General features: G+C 47.1%; 1 protein-coding gene across 2 annotated transcripts; it reads left to right on the plus strand.

The window, feature by feature from the left end:
- On the plus strand, positions 1-16,044 carry TMOD1 (tropomodulin 1). Of its 2 annotated transcripts, XM_086479180.1 has the most exons (10): positions 1-120; positions 1,730-1,886; positions 5,299-5,418; positions 8,679-8,768; positions 9,268-9,398; positions 10,997-11,104; positions 12,654-12,797; positions 13,519-13,682; positions 15,134-15,181; positions 15,951-16,044. In XM_086479180.1, the coding sequence occupies exons 1-10, from the start codon at positions 1-3 to the stop codon at positions 16,042-16,044; spliced, it is 1,176 nt and encodes a 391-aa protein (XP_086335306.1). The 2 variants fall into 2 exon arrangements, with proteins under 2 accessions (XP_086335306.1, XP_086335307.1); XM_086479181.1 differs by lacking the exon at positions 15,134-15,181 and having other exon boundaries at positions 13,519-13,663; positions 15,951-16,035.
- Positions 16,045-21,724: the final 5,680 nt, after the last annotated feature.

Raw genomic sequence — 21,724 nt, forward strand, 5'->3', positions numbered from 1 at the left:
ATGTCTTACAGAAAGGAGCTAGAAAAATACCGAGACCTGGATGAAGACAAGATCCTTGGAGCTCTGACAGAAGAGGAGCTCAGGAAGTTAGAGAATGAACTGGAAGAGCTGGATCCCGATGTAAGTGATTTTTACGTGAGATTTGCTAGGTGGTAAATCTCAGTGGTTGTGGGGGAATGGCCTTGCATTAGTAATCTGTATTTAAGTGGGATCCTTTGCAGAGCCTGTGCTCAGTGCAAGGATGGAAGAGACTGTCCACACAGCAGCAGCAGTGGTTCTGCCGTTGCAAGCATGCGCTACACATGGCACTTTGTTTCTGTGATGATTCCTCTGCCCTTGCCCTGGTATGCATGCTCTGGTGTGACGAGCACTGTGATTTGCATCACCGATGTGAGCCAGTGCTGGTGTGTGATGAGGCTGGGCACTGCCAAGTGAGAAGTTGTTCCTGCAACACGCAGTTAGTGTTCCTGGGGGAAATGATGGGCAGCGTAGATTGCATCATCAGTATTTTTAATTGCAACACAGGAAAATAATTAAGAGGTGTCAGGCTAGCTGCTGGGATTAAACGTCGGGGCTGATGGGCTGATTACAGCTGCCTCAGAGGACACAGAGTCAGGCAGCATTCTGTGAAGGGCAGAAAGGTAAAATAATCACGAACATCTGTTAGTACAGGTGTAGACTGAGTACAGGGGTTAAAGCACGACGATTGCACAGTCACCTCTCATGGCATGAAGCCTGAGGAAGCAAGCTGTTTCCTATGCCTCCCTGCTTGTGCTTTAGCACAGTTCTCCTCCATCACCTTCCAAGGTTGCCCAAGTCTAATTGCTTCCTATTAGTCATTTTCCTTCACGAGCTTTTCGCTGATACAGATTTAAATTACAATGAATTACTTTTATTGGGTAGGCATGGAAAAATCAGCATGTTGTTCAAAATCACCTTGGATGTCTTAAAAAAGTAAATGTTGACTTCTATCCAGCAAAGCTTTAAAGAACATGCTTAGTGTCAAATCTGGGAATAGTCTTACTGCATTAAGGCTGTTCTATATTTAAATATAAGCAGGTGCTTACGTGCCGTATGTGTCAGGCACAAAACAACTTCCCATGATGGCTAATGTGACTGAATAACAAGGAGGCAGTTTGAAAAAGGGCTGAGGTTCACAGGGGTTTTTTTCTGCAATGGAGTGACCTTCACTGGGAGACCCCAGCTGTAGTTTTGTGGTGCATCATGAAAGGCAGAAGAAACCACTGCAGCTCTCTGGTCTGCTGTGTGAAAGACCATGGGATTTCCCTGAACTGATTCTTGTTGGGACATGTGAGGCATGCAGGCGCTCCGACAGACACATATAGGGAGGAGAATATCGGTTGAGTTTAGCAGCTTTGTTCTGGCAGCTGTTGCAAAGAGGCAGCAGAAATGGTGAGGATGTGGGAAGAGGCTAGGAGGAACAGGAGGTGATGGCTGAGAGCCACAAAGAAAGGGCGGGAGCTGCTGTTGTAGAGAAACATCCACTTGGCAGCATTTGAAATTGGAGGGGGGAAGGAGCATCATGTGTCTTAGATGATGTGGGAATCAGTGGGGTTGGGTGGAGATAACCTTTGACACAAGGAGAAGCAAATTGTCCAGCAATGTGGAAGAAAGATAGTGCAATGAGGGAAGTGGAGAGGGGAGAGCATTTGATGGATTGGGGTTGTGGCCTGCAGAGATAACCCGCGTTTCTCCCCTCCCTGCCTAGAACGCATTGCTGCCAGCAGGGCTCAGGCAACGGGATCAGACGCAAAAGCCACCAACCGGCCCGTTCAAAAGGGAGGAACTCATGGCCCACCTAGAAAAGCAGGCAAAGGACGTTAAAGACAGAGAAGACTTGGTTCCTTTCACGGGTGAAAAGAGAGGTATGGTCATCCTTTGCGCCATGCTGAGCACATCACAATGAAGACACAGCGGGGTCACAGCAGAAGGGTTATGTCTGTCCCACATTGCTAAGCACGACTTCATTTTGACACCATTGGGGTGGTGGATCTGCTCTCCCTGCTGTCTAGCCCCAGCCCAGCTAATAAAGTGGGGTGTGCCCTAGCGGTCCATGTGCTTGCTGATTTGGATTCCACCTTATCGCTGTTAAGTGGTGGACAGAGGCTGTACCACTGTGCAGACTCTTTCCTTCCCCATTCCACTGCAGCTGTGTCAAGCTGGAGGGAAGACATCATCTTCTGTCCTCTCTTGTTCCTCCTCTGCCCTGTCCTCCTGTGAGTTCTGCAGGCTGTGCTCTGTCTTCCCACTGTTGCCTTTCGTGCTCCATCCATACACTCTGAACTTCATCCTGGTAGAGAGAAACTCAATAGCTCCCTTCAGTCAACAGTTCCTGTCAAGTCTTCATCACCTCTTGACAGCTCCAGCCTCATTTCCAAGTCTCCTGCAGCTTGCATGTTTCTGTCTTCCTGCACTGTAGCCTGCAGCGGCTGCTGCACCCCTGCTCTGCATGGCCCTGGGGCCTGTGAGCAAGGACTTTGCTCTGCCTCTTCTCTTTCCTTTCCTTCTGGCATCTTTTTCTGTTCTCCTGGGACATGTCCCGTTGTCCAAAGGACTTTCCTTCTCCCATTAGCACTCTGACTATCATCTGACATGAGATGTGGTCTGGTCAGTCCTTGCCTCTGGGCTCCAGGAGCTTCTCAGCAGCTTTTTTCTGCTGTTGTGTCTCTCTCCGCACCATGGTCCGCCTGCAGCAGCAGATCTGGTTGTATGCTGTTTGCACTACTGGTTGCCCCACGTCAAAAAAGAAGTGCATGAAAATGTGGGCATGTAAGCATGTTTCCTAATTAGAGTCTTTCTCAAAGCTGCCTCCTTACTGATCGACATGCCTCTCTGAGAAAGAGCTTGTGTTACATCTGTCCATTTAATAAAACTTGAGGTATTTTTAGCAAAAAACAATGAGTTCTCCTTGAAAGAAGTAAACTAAAAGGTAAATTGAGTGCTATCAGGAAGAGCGATTTAGCAACTTCAAACGTACCCCAGCCCAACGTTGGCTACCTGCCTGGCTAGCCCAGCTGGTAGTAGCAGTGCTCCGCAGGAGATGGAGGTATTTCAGGCTTGAGTCTTCAGCTTCTGATTTGAGCTAATCATATTTCAATCTGATATGATCTCAAACACATTAAACATATTTTCACTTGTAACATGCTGTTGAGTGAAGACACTAACTACGTTGACTGTGAGCCAGAGATGATAAGTTACATATTCACAGTTGTGGCAGAGCTGTAAGTAAATCACTACGATTGCAATTTGCAGGGTGATTTACTAGTTTGCCATGGGAGGTGCTCTCCCTGGCTGCTGCTGGACAGAGTAGGAGTTGGTGTGTGCATACATGCATCTATTATGGTATACTATGCAGTGTTTGCACGCACCGTTTAATTTAAACTTCAAACTTGAAATAAAGCATGACTGAGAGATGATACCTTCTAAAATTAAAACCCAGCAGTTTTAATGACACTGAGATGTCAAAAGGAGTTATTGTGTGATGGCAGAATAAAGTTTGCCCTATTTTTGCTATTCCCTGCTGAACTGACCAGAAGGTGTGTGCAGTTTGCCGACTCGTGTGGGACAACAGTTCTGGGTCTCTGCACCGAGCCAGGGCTGAGAGGACCAGTCCTCCCCGACATTTAGCTGCAGAATACCCAGAAGGTGCCTGGCTCTGCAGGCACACATGACGCTCTGCCTATTTTTGTGAGAGCAGCTGTGTCCCACGAGGCGGACTCCTGCCCTCTTCGTCAGGGCAGCAGGGTGCAGGCGGGAGATGGGCCGTTTTGCAAAAGGCTGTTTATAAGCAGCCTCCATTTCATATCAGGAGAGCCTGAAGCGCAGTTGCTTCTTCCTTGAGGCTAAATTTAGCCCCTTCTGTTTCTGCACATCCCTGAGCAGCAGGATCTTTGTTTCTGCCTTTTGATGCTTCTGACTCTAGTTTCAGAGGAGGGACAAAAATAGTCCTGGCTGGCATGCCAAGCTGAGAGCTTTGTACTCGCTATCTCTCTGCAGTGATCCTGGACTATTTCAGGGGAGGGAACTGCTCTGAAATGCTCTGGGTTCCCTCCTCCTCCTGCTGGGTTTACCCAACAGACTGCTCCCTGCTGTGGTGTGTTAAAACACCACAAGCCTCTCTCTTTGGTGGTGGTGGTGGTGGTGGTGGACACAGGTCGGTGGCCTGTTGTGAAATCTCAGACCTGACCCGTTCAGCCTCCACAAAGAAATCTGCCCATCTGCTGGCAGCACGAGCACTTAGGAGCTGGGAGCAGCCATGCAGTGCCATGAGCCCCATCCACTGCCCCACGCCTCCCTGGAACGCAGCCAGCACCAGCAGAGAAAGGGTCATGGCTTGCCCGATGATCATCCTGAACAACGGGATGGGGGAGTGCTGAGGAGCCCATGGCATTCAGAGCTGAGCTGGAGCTTTGTTACTCTCTACACAGCCCCTTGTGCACGCGGGCAGCCTGCTTAGGAGAAGGCCACAAGCGAGCAGCTGAGATGGCAGCTTTGTGTTACCAGCCGTACCTGTGGCTTTGCACCTGTGGCTTGCAGGGAAAAGGCCTGTTTCTGTTGCTGTCCTGGGAGACAGAGCATGGAGGTCTCCATCTGGCATGCTCTCTGTGTCTGTCCCTCCTGCCCTACTGTCCTCGGCTGGAACGTTGAGCCAGACCAGTTCCCCCAAGCCTGCTCCTCCTTGCATCCCGTGTGCCTGCTGGATGACTGACTGCTATCCCTGCCTGCTGCCAGACCCCCTCCGCCATCTCTTTTCCACCCTTTTTTGACTAATGTGCTGTCTGCGCTGCCACCATGCATTTAGAGTTAGCAACAGGAGCTGTCTCGGTGGCAGGACCGGTCCTGCACAGTGCTGGATCCGGGCCACTGGTCTCTCTTAGTCCATGTGGGTGCTGGCCAATCTCCATCCCTTTTATGCAGCCTTCAAAGAAGTGAAGTCCTGCAGGGTCAGGCTGTGCGTGGCTTTCTGAGTGTTGAACAGTCGTCGCCCTGTACAAATGTACTAGTGGGCTTTTGTAGATAGAGCCCCCTGTACTAGTGAAAGGGTCCAGCTCCACAGCTGGAGGTGTCTGGCAGGTGCCTCCTGTCTGGTGTTGCAGCAGGACTCAGACCAAGCTAATGGGAAGGGATTCAATGTCTCCTCTAATTTTTCTGTAGGTCTTTGTGCCCTCTCTGTCCCTTCCACTGTGCAAACCTCACCCCACGGAAATGCATCTGCACAGCTAGTTGTGAAACAGGTGCTATAGCTATACTGAGAATGACCTCACTTTGCATTTATAGGAAAAGCTTGGATCCCCAAGCACAAGCCGATGGATCCTGTTTTGGAAAGTGTGACTCTGGAGCCGGAACTGGAGGAAGCCCTTGCTAATGCCTCTGATGCAGAGCTCTGTGACATTGCTGGTAAAATAGTTTCATGTAAATTGGGGGTTCAAGTTATGTGACCACTAGTTTCTTTTTGTTTGTTGTTTTGTGGGAAATGAGCTATTGAGCTTTTTGCTGTTTATCTGAACGCTGTCAGTTTTGACAGGATTTATTTCTTTGTTAAAAAAGAAGTGTATGTTTAAAGTTACTCTCAACCCATGTAATTTAATCAGGAGCATGGACCAAAGCTGAGGAGTGAGAAGAAGGATTTATCAAGGGAACAGAGTGTGCTTTTTTGAGCTTTTCTCCTGTCTCTGCCACTGAATCTTGCAAATTGCAGGCTGTCACCTTCAGGAGCACAGCTTTTTTCAAGCCAAACCTCTAGGAAACAATCAAGCAGATCCATTGAGAATGTGGATTTGTTGTGCAACCTGTTGAAGGAGATGTCTGGTTAGAGCAGTCTTTCCACAGATCCTCCTTGTTAAAGAGCTTTTCCAACACATTTTAAAGCTACAGATTTCTTGCGATTTGTGCAGTAGGTTGGTTTTGTGAGTGTTAGCTCAGGGGTGGGGGAATCCAGCATTAAAAGGCTGATGTACTTCACGATGACTGAGAAGCAGGTTGGAATGCAGAGTGAGCTGGAGAGGGGGACAGAGCAATTGCAGGTGCTGTTCGAGCCCCGAAAGTGTGCTCTTCACCAGGCTAAACAAGCTCCGTGCAAACCAAGAAGGACAGGCGTGGTCCCCATCCGAGGGCTTTACGCCTCCATGCTAGGTAAGTTCAAGCAGTGTCCCATTGCTGCTTTTCAGGCAGTGTTGTCTGAGTGGAGGCGACCCCCTGCAAGCCTCATTGCTTTCCCACTTTAAAGATGACAATATCAGTATCTTGCTGAAGCCAGCTGCCTGGGATAGGATATGCCTTCGCCAGAGGAGTGTATGAACCCCTCCTTGGTGCCTTATCGAGCTCACGTGTCCACTGCTGGTCTAGCAGTTGATGAATATTTCAGTGCTACTGGCTTCTTCCAGTTCTGTCTGCTTCAGACTTCCACACTCCCTAGCAGTATCCTCTTTGCCAGAAGTCTGTACAATAGACTGTAGAATAACCACACCAACTAGACAACTTCTACATAATAATATCATATTCTGGCTTAGAAATGTGTCTCTGCATTAAGGCTTCCAACATAAGTACCCTGTCCAAGCATTGCATCTCTGGAGTTTGTTTTTTTTTACTTCACTCCTAGAGTCCTATAAAGCCCTATCCTACAAATCTGCCTTTCTAAGCTCCAGGTCCATGCTGCAGTTATTCTCACAGAGAAATGCTTTTTGGGGCAGCTTGTTCTGCAATTGTTGGTGGAATACACTTGAAGTGGCAGCAGGAGAACTGATGTGATACAAGCTGTGCTGAAATCTCAATATTGACAGTGACAGCATTGCTCCTGCCTCTTTAGCAGGGCTTGTTGTCAGCCATGGTATATTGGATCCCTTCCTTGGCAAGGCCAGTGGGATAGCTCTTGTGGGTGGCTCCCAACAAGTACTGGAAGGGCTCCCGTGCTTTTGTTCAGCTGGGGGAGGCAGAAATGGGATGCCTTCATTCTGCTTCAGTTCCTTTGGATAATGCACAGTATTACATCAGACTTACTAACAGCAGGTCCCTCTTCTCTACCAGCAAAACTCGAGTCCCAAAAACCCCTGTGTGGTCATAACAGCAGATCCTTCCCCCTGTCTGCAGTCCAGATCTTCACAGTCCTTGTTGGTGTAGAGATTTCATTGTCAGAGTAAGCTGTGTTTGGGGTCTGTGTGTGTCCCCAAAATGCTGAGCCTGCAAATTACTTTTCCGAGCTCTGTTACACTCCTGAATATTTCAGCTATGAGTACATGGCAGAGAAGAGGGACAGCTAAAATACAAACAACCAAATTCAAAGTGCCGAACCTCACTCAGACTTTCAGATGGAAACTGCTTGGCTCTGTGCAGTCCAACTGGGGATCTGCTGGGCAGGGTCGGGGGAAGTGGATGGTGGTATTTGTTGACACCCTTTGCTGCAGGCTGTCCTGCCTGTGCATCCCAGACCTGGAGTCACAGTGAGCTGTCACCATAACAGATGCCATTTGTGTGATGGGTCTCAGGGATAGACTTCTCCAGCTCCCAGCCCTTCTTGGCCAAAGCACTGAGCAAATGGTGATGGACTGGTACCAACCAAACATAAGAGGGGCAGCTCATGGGAAAGCAAAGTGCCTTTGTGGTGGCATGCTTGAATTTTAGGGAGAGATTTGTTCTTTATTTATTTTAACAACTGTGCCCATCCAGAGGTTAAGATTTGTTCAAATGTGTCTGTTTATAACAAGTATTCATGTGTCTGCATTTTTCTGTAGAAAGGCATACAATTATTTAAATTAAAAAAAAAATAAAAAATTAAACCCCAGTTTGTTTTCAAACATGAACTTTCTGTGAGTAGCAGAGTTATTTTTATAAACAGAATCTTTGCCTAAATCTTTCTAAGCCATTGGCTTCCTACTGCTCATTTGCAGCTGGCAAGAATGTCAGCAGATCCCCATGGGCATGTTTCAATGGGCATTTGCATATTGGTTTTGCAGTCATGAGCCTGAGATACACAGATTGGCAGAAGTTTGGCTTTTGGGCTCTTACAGTCTGAAATTTGTTCATACCATCACTTTGTGCATTTTGACCAAGCCAGCAGAGCTTCACCTTCTCGCAATGTCAGCTTCCAAGTGTACAAAGATCAATTCAAAGCACACCACCACCACCACCACCACACCACCCCTGCTTGTTGAGTAAAAACATGATGTGTGTTGCCATGTTTCGGATGACAGTCACCTCAAATGTTGCTCTCTGAGGGGCAGGTTTGGTTCTGTGTGGGGCACAAATGATCTCAAAAACTGGACTGTCGCAGTGTGTGGCCCATGCCCAGGTGAGCAAGGATGATGAGGATGTACAGGCTCCTGCTGGACTGAACCCCTTGGATTAAATCCTACCAATGGCATTTTTTTGTCTTTTATTGTCTTCCCCTTACCATTTTTGCATGATGCTGCATCAAGTTGGCTACTGGGAAGCCTTGTCTCTTTGTTGTCCGCAAGGTGATGTTGCTCTCCTCCTGTGAGCCCTGTTGTTTATTTATGACAGCTGGAGGGCTTGGTCTCACCTTTGTATGTTGTTCTGTGCTTGCACAGGGAAAGGTAATGTGCTACGGACCCCCATCCCAGGCAGCATGGCATGTATGTGTCTTTTCCTGGCTTTGGAGCCTGCAATAACTCAAGTCGTATTCTCCTTTTCTTTTTCTGTAGCCATCCTTGGCATGCACACCTTGATGAGTAACCAGCAGTACTATGAAGCACTGGGGAGCAGCACCATCGTGAACAAAGAAGGGCTCAACAGTAGGTGATTTAGAGCATTATCAGGCTGCAGTTTTTTGCTTTGAAGCTGCTAGCAGAGGTGAAGTGGGAATTATTTTTAGGCTGAAGGTTGGAGCTATGAATGTCAGAGCAGCCTGTGATTGCTGGGGCCATCTCTGGTGCACCCTTGCCCTGCGCGAGCGAGCGCAGTCTCGGTCGCTGCCCTGGCACCATCCGGGAGCTAGCAGAGCCCAGGGAACAGCCCCACACAGGCATCACCCCGTTTTGGACTCTGAGGGCACATAGCAGCAAGCACCGTCTGTCCTGTGCTGGTTGGCCCCAGTGCCAGGCAGCATTTCTGGATGCATGTGAGCGTAGGTGGAGCTGATGAGTGCTTGTTCAGACTCGCATCTTGTGTCTGTTTGTCAGATTGCGCTTCCTTTTCCTGTCACTGCTTCTGGAAGAGAAGAAACACACCCTAAGAGAACATGCTGCTGCTCAGGGTGCTTTTGGTTTCACATACCTTGCTTTTCACTTGCAGGTGTGATTAAGCCCACACAGTACAAACCAGTTCCTGATGAGGAACCGAACTCAACAGATGTGGAGGAAACTCTGAAACGAATACAAAGCAATGATCCTGACCTTGAGGAAGTCAACCTTAACAATATTATGGTATTTGCTCCTTTCTACTCTTCTCTCTTAATAACAGGACCAAACATTTGATACATGGAAGGCAGAGACCAAGTCTGTTTTGCTGCACAGAGTAATACTGCAGCACTGCATGTAGTGAGTCAAGAAACACCAGTGCTTTCCATCTCCATTTTGGGCAACAGGGGTTGTTACCTGCTGTCGGTCAACAGTGTGGGCTTGGTGGCAGGAGGACTCCTGTAGATGCCTGGAAGAGTGGAACTGTGTTGAGGGTAGTTTGGGACTCCTGTCTCCAGCCTGTCTAGGCATTCTAGGTTGCTTCAGTGGTTTAGTCAGCCACATTTGGTGGAGGGGCTGTTCATGTAAGATAAAATGGTGGGAGGAAAAAGACTTCATAATCCTGACAGTTGGCATGAAAATATGAAGAAACCTCCTTTCTTGCAGCTAGCCCTGTCCATCTCCCACCCATCCCTTCTATGGGACTCTTTCACTTCTTGTAGAAAGCAAATCAGGATGCAGCACCACTTCTTATGTTGCCTCTGGGACACATACACATACTAAAAAATACAATTTCCATCTATGCTCCCTGACTCCAGGACCCCCATCCCATGGGGTCTGTTGAATGATGACATCCTCACATAGCAAGAACATGGCTGACTGCACTGGCACGTTAAAAACACTTGTGCCATGCCACCTGCACTTTTCTAGAATGAAAAGATTTTTACTTTCATGTATTTGATTGTGTCTAGTGACCCTGAATGTCCCTTGAGGACACCAGGCTGAGGATCCGGCTGGCTTTTTGTGTGTTGGACTGATGACTTTGGGATACAGTTTGGAGGACTAGGGAGTGGCAGTGGAGATGGTGAGCTGCTGGGCTCTGTGTTATGGCTCTGCAGATGTCTGACTGTAGATGATTCCACGTGGTGGCATCCAAATAGTGTGGCAAGAAGTCCAAGCTGACAGTACCACTTAGAATTTTAGACTGGTGAAAATTTGTGCATCTGAAAAGGGTATCATCTTGGTAAGTGCTTGGTGAGTGAAAAATACTCATTTTGTGAGAACTCAGCATAAGCAGCATGGATTTATTTTCTGGGCTGAGACCTAGCATGGCAAATGTTAGCCTGAAAGATGTATAAAGCAGGCAGAGGTGTCTGTGGTTTGTTCTACAAGATTGTTTCGGGTCTTTCTGCATCAGGCCCTGTAGGTGGAAATTTTCCTGAACATTATATGAATAATGCTCAGTGCTGTCATTTGTATTAAAAAGCGCAGAAGTGCTTTGTAGGCTCATAGATCCTAGTTACATACATCTCCACAACGCCTGTGTTCATAAGTAGCTGCGTTTCTGGGCAATTAAATTAAACAGCAGAGCCATTGTAGCTTCAAATCAAGGCAGTGAGCTGTTAGAAGTGTGGGAAATAGGATGAAGACCTTGCCATGCTCCTGAGGCCATGTTGATTATAGCAAGAGAATTTGTAAAAACATTTATCAACCCCTTCTTAAATTACTTCAGTGCATTTGGTGATTTGACCTTGATAAGAAATTTAAAGTATGGTTTTAATGAATTGCATATTCCTTCATACAGATGATGGCCTAACACAGGTTTTCTGCATTTCTTTTCACAGAATATTCCCATACCAACTTTAAAAGCTTTTGCGGAATCACTGAAAAATAACACCTATGTGAAGAAGTTCAGTATAGTTGGGACACGGAGCAATGACCCTGTTGCTTTCGTAAGTACCGTCAGCTCATCGTCATAAAGTTGTGACAGGAGCTGCTCGTGGGTAAGTTATTTTGGGGGTTACTGACTGACTGCTTTTGCACCTTATGTCGCATTTGGCACGTTCTGCACCTCTGGCGTTTGGTGGAGGTGACTCAGTTTCAGGAGTGCTAGTGAAAGCCAGCAACAGACAGGCTTTGCTTCCTTTGCTTCCTTCTTTTGGCTGTGGAGATTTCAGGACACAATCCTTTAATCCCACTCAGTCTCATATTTGTCTTCAAGGATCTCATGGAAAAGGAGTGGGAGACAAGAACTGACTGCCTAGTGGTGTTTTGTAAAAGCAATCTGTCTCTTGGTTAATCTTAGATGAGGGGCATTCCATTTGTTTTAGCTATACGCTGCTGTGTGCATACCTGTCCCTCCCCTTGCAGGTGTCTGCTCTGGCTCTCTTTCATATATTCCTTTGTGCTGACCTCTGCAGAAGCAGGAATCTGCTTTTCTTATGTGTGGCTTCTGTGGGTGATAAAGGCTCTTTCTGGCTATTGCAAGCAGTCTTAAATATCAGTGAAGATGCAGAGAAGTGCTGAGCATTCTGCCTGGCCCTCCTGCTACCTTCCAGACTGCATCTTTCCACACTCCTCCAGCACCATTGGAGCCCATTTCTGCTCCTCTTCACCCAGGCCACGCCTGCCTCCCTGCCTCCACACATAGGTGCACACCAGCTTCCTTATAGAAAAAAACTTCTTTTTGGGGGGCAAGTACAGCCCTCACATTATTTCAGGCACTCTGGACTGGGGAAGAAGCCTGTGCAGGCAGCACTGGTGCTGTTTGAGGGCCTGTGGGGCACTGTACAGGGCTAGGGGAGCTGTGGAGCCAAGTGCTGTATCAGTGGGTGCAGGTCAGCCCTGCCATTTGGGCATCACCATCTGGTCCTTTCATGACCTAGACCAGTCCTCCCATGGAGCTTAAGAAATGAGATCATCAGATCAGGTCAGGGGGGTTGGGAGTCTGCCAGCCCACTTTTGGTCTTGCCCACTGAGGGAAGCAAAAGTGATTAATAGGGTTGTGATGCCACTTGGGAAGACATCTTGGGATGTGAAGAATCCCTTGTTCTTCAAGACAGATGCTCCTCTGTCTGCCTGCTGTGATGGGAAGCATCTCAGCCCTGTGCCGAAGGAGCACTGCAGGCAGGGAGCTGATCAGGCATGAGGTAGGGCCGATGCTGGCCAGCATCCCTGCCATCAGCATGCTGGCTTTAGAAGAGGCACAGATGAAGTTGTCATGGGGCAGCTGCAGGTGTGGACCATCATCCTTTGGGGTGGCCCTAAGGGTTTGTCCATATGAGGTTTTGCTGTGGCCTCCAGCGTGCTCACATTCACAAATCCCCGGGCAACAGGGGGGGGAACGACCTTCCCCCTGGACAGACCTCTCACATCTGGTGGCTGTGAAACCGCTCAGCACGTGGGGTCCTCCCAGTGTCCTCCAGAAGCGAGGGGAGTTGAACCCCTGCTGCTCTGGGATGCTCTGCCCCTGCCTATCTGACTGCCCACCTCTGCCCGCAGGCATTGGCAGAAATGCTGAAAGTCAATAACACACTGAAGAGCCTGAATGTGGAATCAAACTTCATTTCTGGGTCAGGGATCCTGGCTGTTGTCGAAGCGCTCCAGGGCAATGCATCACTCGTAGAGCTGCGCATCGACAACCAGGTAAAGCAGGAGCTCTGATTAAGTGAACGTGTCCTGGTTGTGGGAAATTGAGTGGCTGGTCAAGGTGGAGGGTGGCAGCCCACTGCCACTGCCAGGTTGCTTTGGAGAGGTTTCGGCTCCTTGTCTCTGCTGCAGTTCCTGGGCAGTATCTGCTGCTACTTCAGTAATTAACAAAGGCTGTGGCAGTGCAAGCAGCTTGCCATGTCCCTTGAGAGCAGGGGACCTCTCCAATATCATGCCTTGCTCTGAGCTCTTGCAAGGATTTAAGTAATAATGACTATTTAGTAAAACTTAAATTTTTGCTACAGTGCAAGGCAAAGAGAAGGAGCACTCCAGAGTGTGCAGTGGTACAGATGACATGGCAAGTTTAGCTCCCCCAGAAACCTAGGGGGTAGTAATGAAGCAGCTGGGCTATGCGGAGCTCAGGGACAGGCGACTGGGAGTTCAAAATCATAGTTTCTCCAGGCGTCTCTTATCTGTAAATCTGTCCAAGAAATAAAGTCATTGGGCAAGAGGACTTGTGGGAATATCTACTGGAGAAGTTGGAGCCACTCAGTTGTACCAGGAACAGGCCAGCGGTTTGTTTCATCAGCTTGAAGTCAGAAATGCCAAATGGAAAAAACAGGTCCAAAGAAGGAGGGAAGGGGTGGAGATGGCAGATCTAAGTGCTTGCTCTGAATCACCCTCTGGCCTGACCAGCTTGCTTTTCTGTTTTCAAAAGAGCCAGCCTTTGGGCAACAAAGTAGAAATGGAAATTGCGAACATGTTGGAAAAAAACACCTCTCTGCTGAAGTTCGGGTACCATTTCACCCAGCAAGGTCCCCGGCTCCGCGCCTCCAATGCCATGATGAATAACAATGACCTAGGTGAGTTGGGCTGGCTGCAAGCCGGGGAGCACAGGAGGGTCCTGTGCGCAGTTCCTGGTGGGAGAAGGGCATAGCTGCTCACTTGAAGGCTCTGGTGGATGTGCTCAAATTAGAAACCACCTCCTGAAGGGTCTGATGATGCCTTGCCCCTCGAGGAGGAAAGCAGCCTTCACTGACTGGTTCCCTAACGCAGCTGCTGTGGGCCAGGCAATGGGCTGTGCTCCAAACCTAGAGACACTGGGCAGCTCCCAGAAGAGGCAGCATTTTGGGCAGCACCAGTGAGTCTTATTGGGAAGGAGCGAGAGCTGCTAATGTGCTTCAGTACGGCACGTGATACAGCATATGGCACATGGGTTGTGAGCTGCCAGCACTTGCGATGCCTGCCAACTGCTTGTCTTCCTCCAGCTTCTTTCCCACTTTAACAAGGAGATGAAAAGTAGTAGAGTTGAATTTGATGGCAGTGGGACTTGGCCCATCCCCTTCAGCAAAATGAATTGGAAGTGTTGCTAGGGAGAGGTGGGAAGCCACGTGGCTTTGAGCTATCTTTGTACCCTCAATGAAGTGATCAGAAGTGCTTGTGAAGCAAAATGTGGGCAAGTCTGCAAGCTGCTGTTTCAGCCAATGCATGCGGCAGAGGCTTTCCATTGCTCGGCTACAAGCTGCTGTAGAGCACAGGAAATCAGTCCAGCAGAGCAGCACTGAATGCAGCCAACGTTATCAGCCACACTGTCTCAACGGCTCCCGACTGCATAGGTAGGGTGGTTACAGGGCTGCGCCAAACCTCCTCCTCGGCAGTGGCAGACAATTGATCTGGGAAGAATAAGCAAAAGTTTGCAGATTGTCCTTTTTTGTACATTAGGAAGAACTCCTTCCCCGGGAGGGTGGGCGTTGCAAGACTTAGAGGGACAGAGCCAGTGACTGCCCTGACCCAGGGCTAGGCAGAGCCCTGCTGTGAGCGGGAGATGGGCTGGAGGACCCCACCACCGCTAGCACTGCTGTGTTCTGCAGACACATCTAGAAAGCAAGGGCTAACAGGCAGGGACTGAGAAAAGATCTAACGTGTAAATGCCAGCCGTGAAGAAATGGTGGAAAACTGGAACCGTGTATTTTAATCTGCATAACCACCACAGACAGAGTCTTCTGTCCCTTCATGACTCAACATAAGGTTTAAAAGCCACAAAAAACCAGCCTATTTATTCTGCCTGCGGCTGCACTTCTGGTCACTAGAGGGCTGTACCAGGAAAGGCTTGCTATTTGTCCTTTGGAACAGAGCAAGGGTTTTAATGACTGGGCAGCACCTGGCATACAAAGTAATCAGCTGGAAGATTTGGATCTAGTGTTTTCATTGTTCTTGCTGTAAGGGGAGGAATTAATAAATTGCTTTCCATGTAACAGTATTTTGCCTCTTTGACCATTAAGATCTGCATTTTTGTCTGATTTCGTTCTTTGCAGCTTGTATTCATCAGTGTGATGGTCTCTGGCAATAGCATCTCAGCTCCACACCTGGACAACATATAAGTATAGAAAAACTTTATTTTCCTCCCTGTCAGCAATAGCTCTCTGCTTGTGCTCCACTCCAGTGCTCTTGCCTACCTGATGCTACCAGAACTTTGTTTTGGTCTTATAGCTTCTTTTCTCTAAGATGTATGAACAAACTCTGAAGACTTTTACATTCATCCTCATGAACTAACTTCTGCATCCTCTTTGTACCTTTTTTTTTTCCTTTTTTCCTTGCAGCAAAATTCTTGAAAAGTCACGACAGCAGCTGTCAGAGCTGTAAATCAACTTTAAGAGTAGATATGAGACTGCTTTGACTATGTTAACCATGATCAGAGGGCTGGAGGCTAAAGGGTTAAGAAATGAGATAGTTTTAAAAATTTTTTTTTAGTCTTAAATGGCAATTTAGAAAAGCTAGCAAAGGAAAAACTGTGGCATCCATCTCCTGCTGTCTTTACATCAGTCAGCATCAGATGATGCTTTGGCCAAAGTCAGATTACTGAGAAGAACTGTGTGAAATATAATAGACTGTAGAATAAGGGAGGTAAGGCTGAAAGTAGCTTCTGGCCTTAAAAATTCATGCGGACAGAAACTGCATCTTACCCTCCTTGATTTTAAACTGCATAAGGCTGTGCCTGCTGCTTAAAGCAGGAATTCAGAAGCTGATGCTATCCTGTTTCTTTCCTGGCAGAAAGTATGTCTCTCAGCTCCTTTCCACAGCAGGTAAGCCAAGCCTGCCACCAACATCTTCTTGTTGCCATGACTGACTCCTCTTCCTCTTCTTTTTCAGTGAGAAAGAGAAGACTTGCGGAGTTGAATGGGCCTATTTTTCCCAAGTGCAGAACTGGAGTGTAGTTCCTGGCTACGGAGGTCATTCCCGGTGATCTGTGCTACACTGTGGAAATCTAAAGGCAATTAAGTGCCTTGACAGAGTATTTGTGGTGCCTCGGTTCTGTTTTATGCACTAACAATTTAAATTAACTAGTGGCTGTAGTTGAAGATTTTATCCAGTAGGACTGTTGATGTTTTCTGTAGAGTTGGAAACTATTCAAGCCAGTAACAACCTGCCAATTTTATGCAATCTCAGTTTAGAGTACATCCCAGTGTAAAAGTAACTCTTAATTAACCTGGGACCTAATTTTTCTATAAACTTCCTGCACGGTGTTTCATACAGTTAGAATGTGGTATGCACGAGTGAAAGATACAACTGTTCCACACAAATTATAGAAGTATTAAAAAAATACTTTATTTTTTTTCCCAAATTGATCTCAACTAAGTATAGAGGAGCAGCTAGTTTAACAAGCACTTCTACTACATGGAGACATGGCTAATTTCAGGAATCGTGAATTACAATTTTTTACCGACATCTGCTGAGTCAGTTAGTTGGAGATGCTATTTCAAATGCATCCCTGTGTTTCTTAGAAAAAAAATTGACCTCTACCCCAATTAAATGGAACTTAAGGCCACCAATTATAAAAGTCTCAAAAACTGAGCAGTTTAGGATGGGTTAATATCTTTCTATCCTATGCATATTTGAAGAAAACAGTCACCTTTAGAGATGTGATGCAAATCGTGATGCCAGAAATGGCCAAACTAATCAGTAAGCCACAGACATCTCTTCTGATCCCCACTCTCTTCAGTTTCCTAATATTAGAAGCATGTGTCCACATAGTCACTGGAAAAAAGTCAATTTCTCTCTCTCTTCCCTGTTTTGTCTAGATAACCATGTCCATGAATTACAATTTTGTTTTGGTAGGGATTGTTGCTTTTACTGCCATTCCTAATGTCTGCATAAATGCAACAATAAATACTGTGGCCTAGAAAAGCTGTTAAGTGAAATACCCCAACCCTGAACTTACACTGCATAGTCTCACAGCTTTCTGTCAGACCATCTGGGAAGAATTCCCCACAGCCTTGCACAGCTCCCAGACATGCAGTGGGTTAGACCCAGCACTATCCCATCCAAAACTCCTACTATTAACGTGGGTGAGATCCTGCTCAGTAGAAGAGTCTCCTGCAGAAGCATTGCCATACTGAAGCCTTGTTCTTGGTCTGATGACAACACATCCCAGAGAATGTTCTCACTTGTTAGAAATCTGTCTGTGCACATCTGTTAAGAGTGAGTTTTGCAGCATTTTACACATATTCCAGCAAAAAAGTCCTACAGATTTCTTCAGAGCTTGTGCACAAATACCACCCATGATTTAGCTCTGACCAACGAAGCAATGTGGGAAACGATTTGTTGCTCTCCAAATCTTAATAAATGTGCCAGTGGTGTCAAATAAAACACTTCACTATAGCTTCTTCTCCCCACTGCAAGTTCCATATTAGAAAATGAAAAGAATACAGAAAAGAAATACTTGAAAACATATTTAAAAACAAAAAAAAACCTGGTAGACAGCCTCCTTCTTCCATATGTACTGTGAAGACTTCAAAACAGTCAACTAAACTATCAAACCAGAGCCATACAGTTTCAGCTGAGCCATCCACTCAGATTTGCGTTGTACGGGCTCAGCTCTTCCATTGGCTTCAGAAGAGCATAAAGGAGTCTCATCTGGGAAGTCGTGACAGCACTAAGAAACCCAGATATGCAAGGAGCAGGGAGCACTACCGTGGACAGCATTTCCTCCCAAATGGAAAAAAAAAAGCCCTTAAAAAAAAAAAAAAAGGCAAGAACCTTGTCCTGTGTTTCACTGTAGCAGCATCCAAATTAACCATGCAGCCCAAATGTACAATAAGCTGGCAGGGTCACGCCAGGTTCCTCAGCTGAGCCTTACAGAGCTGTGTTGCTGAAGGATGCATGTGAGAGCCAAGAGCTGTGCGGGAGAGACAAGCTGTGCTGAGAAGCGTCAGGCTTTGTGGTAAAAGGCATCAAGCTGTGCAGCGATGGAGCTACAAAATGGTGGTACTTAGGAGCAAATGCATCACTGTTTATCTCTGCAGCTCTCCAGGAAAAGGGAAAAAAGCCATCTGCTGACTGCAGCATCTGGCAGTCACAGCCAATCCTGCTTAACTCTAACGTCTCCTGGAGCTAACGAGCCTTCTCTCAGGCACTGCCACTGAGGTGCCTGGATCCCACCACACAGCGTTTCACATGGCAAGTCCTTGTTTCTGTTAATTTGACAAAACGAATGCAGAACCAGGATACATCTGCGCACGGGCTAACTTGCAAGAGGGACGCTAAGGATGTCTCTTACCTCCCTCTCCCCTCTCTGCAGCAGACGGAACCTGGCCTTATGGGCCTCCATCTGTACATCTCAAACTCTTCTCCTCCCTTGCCTTAGTGCAGCAAGGACCAGAAGAAGCCCCATGGCTCCCCTCTCCCTTTGAGGTAGAATCTCCAGCTGCCAGGAGCTCTCGGGAGAATTGTACCTTGTAGCCAGGTCTACCACATGGCAGACAGCTAGCTAGGTTTCAGGATTTACCTCTGCAGAATTAAGCACCTTCAACATAACAGGTGAAGTATATTTGTGCAGTACTTTAAAAACTACAATGGAAGCACTAAAGGTTATTTATGAGCATAGGAGTTTCAGAAGTTTACATATAAAATATATTGTTGCCATTCTGTACTGGTAAGTGATATAGAAACAGCCTTCCAAATAGATTACAGTGTTCCAGACTTGCTGATAGACTGAATTATAAAATTGTGGGTTTTTTAGCCTAATACATGAAGAAAAGAGAGTATAATGTGCAAGTTGGGGCACTCCCATCAGTGCTCTAGACCAGGCCTGCAAGTAGAGCTTGCATATTTTTCCACAAATATTCCCATCCTCAAAAGCACAGAGGTTAATGGCCAGCAAAGCTTGGCATGCAAGATGCCAGAGGACCATGGGTACTGCTTAGACTTCTGCTGAAGATGTCTACTGATGGGAATTTTCCAGTTTCTTCTCCAGTATGGATTGTGCAGATTTACTATTAAATGCCATCCCAGAATGATTTCCAAAGGAGGAATTAGTAAGTTTCAAAGTTTTGCTTCAGGAAAGGAACAATCACAAAGACAGTGGCTGAACTGTTGATTTCACAGTAGCAATACTGGAAGTAAGAAGAAATGCTTGCCATGACTAATGGAACCAATGTTCATGTCTGAGTTGCTAGTCAAGCCAACAATGAGGCCTTGCTGAATTCATAGCACTGTGGGAGAAAGTTACCATCTGTATGAAAGTAACATTGCCCTAACTGCGGAAACCTGAGTAAATTGTTTTCTTCCTTTTAAAAGCAGTTGCCAGTAAAAAAAAAACCCCAACTAGTAAGTGATTTTAATTTCCTAATGACTAACTACTATTCAGTACCAAGAATGTAAGTTTCAAAGACATTTTTCAGTCAAGACACATCTACACTATTAATAAAACCTTCCTGTACATTCTACAGCATCGGGCACACAAAGCAGCAGATGAAGAAGTACTTTGAGCTCATATGCTGTGGATCCTTTCAAATTCAAAGACAATTTCTCCACTGATAGGAGCTGGAAATCACATAAACATCTCACAACTTTGGAAAACTCAACCTGTGTTTACAAAGCACAAATGTTCCCGAAATCTTTAATTATTTAACTTGGATAAAGAATCTTGCAATCTCCTTATAGCTGTTGCTGACATCGAGGCACATGTCAGCATCACTTCCTGTGCCATAATGCTGGTTATTTTCATAGAATCATAGAATGCATTGGGCTGGAAGGGACCCCCAAAGGTTATCTAATCCAAGCCCCCTGCAGTGAGCAGGGACATCTTTAGCTAGATCAAGTTGCCCAGAGCCCCATCAAGCCTGATCTTGAATGTCTCCAGGGACAGGGCTTCCACCACCTCTCTGGGCAGCCTGTTCCAGTGCTTTACCACCCTTATGGTAAAGAACTCCTTCCTAATACCCAATCTAAATCTACCTGTTTCTGGTTTAAAACCATTGTCCCTCATCCTAGCACTACATGCCCTTGTAAACAGTCCCTCCCCACCTTTCCTGTCGGCCCCTCTCAGGCACTGGTAGGCCGCTATCAGGTCTCCCCGGAGTCTTCTCCAGGCTGAACAACGCCAGCTCTCAGCCTGTCCTCATAGGGGAGGTGCTCCAGCCCCCTGATCATCTTTGTGGCTCTCCTCTGGACCCGCTCCAACAGGCTGATGTCCTTCTTGTATTGAGGGCTCTAGAGCTTGATACAGCACTCCAGGGGGGGTCTCACCAGAGCAGAGCAGAGGGGCAGAATCACCTCCCTTGACCTGCTGGCCACACTTCTCTTGATACAGCCCAGGATGTGATTGGCCTTCTGGGCTGCAAGCGCATTGTTGGCTCATATCCAGCTTTTCATCCACCAGTACCCCAAAGTCCTTCTCGGCAGGACTGCTCTCTATCACATCATCCCCCAGCTTGTATTGATTACGAGGATTGCCCTGGCCCAGCTGCAGGACCTTGCCCTTGGCCTTGTTGAACCTCATGAGATTCACATGGGCCCACCTCTCCAGCTTGTCCAGGTCCCTCTGGATGGCATCCCATCCCCCAGGCGTGTCGACTGCACCAGTCAGCTTGGTGTCATCTGCAAACTTGCTGAGGGTGCACTCGGTCCCACTGTCTATGTCATTGATGAAGATATTAAACAGCACTGATCTCAGCACAGACCCCTAAGGGACACCTCTCATCACCCATCTCCATCTGGACATCAAGCCATTGACCACTACCCTCTGGATGCAACCATCCAGCCAATTCCTTATCTGCCATACAGTCCACCCATGAAATCCATATCTCTCCAACTTAGAGATTGCCTAAGTCTCTGTGCTCCCCTCTCTGGGTGTCTCAATTTCAACATGCTTCAAGCTTGTTTTTCTAATGCAAGCAGAGACAAGCCCTGGGTATTTATTTCATGGACACAACAGTTCCCAGGGAGACAGAGCATTGGAACGAGGATTAATTTTGCCGTTCATCCTGCAAGTCACACAAAGGTACAGCTGGGCAGACAGTATCTGTGGGGCCTTTGCTCCAGTTACAAGAGGGGTCCTTACGCTGCCTTCAGCCAGTTTTACGCAGGAGTCAGGTCAGTGACTTCAGGTAACCACCCCTTGCTCCTCACTGGTATAAAGCAAGAGGCGCAGGCAGATGGTGAGTCTGTGGAAAGTATCTTCAGCTCCGATCCGGTCACATACCCACACCCAACTGATCCATCTGCTGTTTTCGCACCCTAGCACTAGCTATTGAAGCAAATGCATGATCAATGGAGAGGTCAGACAGATCCATCTCCATGCAGGAGGAAAAGAATGGAAATGTTCTTATGTCTCTTCAGTTTCTTTTGAACTGTGAGCAGCTGTGTCCCATCACACATACTTTGCTCCAGAATCCCCATGGTAGAGGCCACGCTACAAGAGGAATCCTCTAGTGCTGGTGATGGGTTGAGCACTCTGGTAATTTATGGTCAGGTAACAGATGGTTTTCAGGGCATAGTCTAGGCTTAAAGGCAGTGTATGAACAAGACTTTCCAAGCCAACACATTTCACATTTTCATCATTTCCAAACCTAACTGAGTAACAGATAGGGATCTGGTTATAGAAGCCCTTCACATTAGCATGTGCCAGATTAGCTAATGAAACA

Source organism: Leptosomus discolor, chromosome Z, assembly GCF_034619465.1.
Source record: "Leptosomus discolor isolate bLepDis1 chromosome Z, bLepDis1.hap2, whole genome shotgun sequence".
NCBI classification, from domain to species: Eukaryota; Metazoa; Chordata; class Aves; order Leptosomiformes; family Leptosomidae; genus Leptosomus; species Leptosomus discolor.

Bases quoted from the DNA above. Each gene is read 5' to 3' on its own strand.
- TMOD1 (XM_086479180.1), top strand. From the start codon at position 1: ATGTCTTACAGAAAGGAGCTAGAAAAATACCGAGACCTGGATGAAGAC. The intron at 11,105-12,653 runs GTAAGTACCGTC...CTCTGCCCGCAG, and splicing joins GCAATGACCCTGTTGCTTTC to GCATTGGCAGAAATGCTGAA. The intron at 15,182-15,950 runs GTATAGAAAAAC...CTTCTTTTTCAG, and splicing joins CACACCTGGACAACATATAA to TGAGAAAGAGAAGACTTGCG.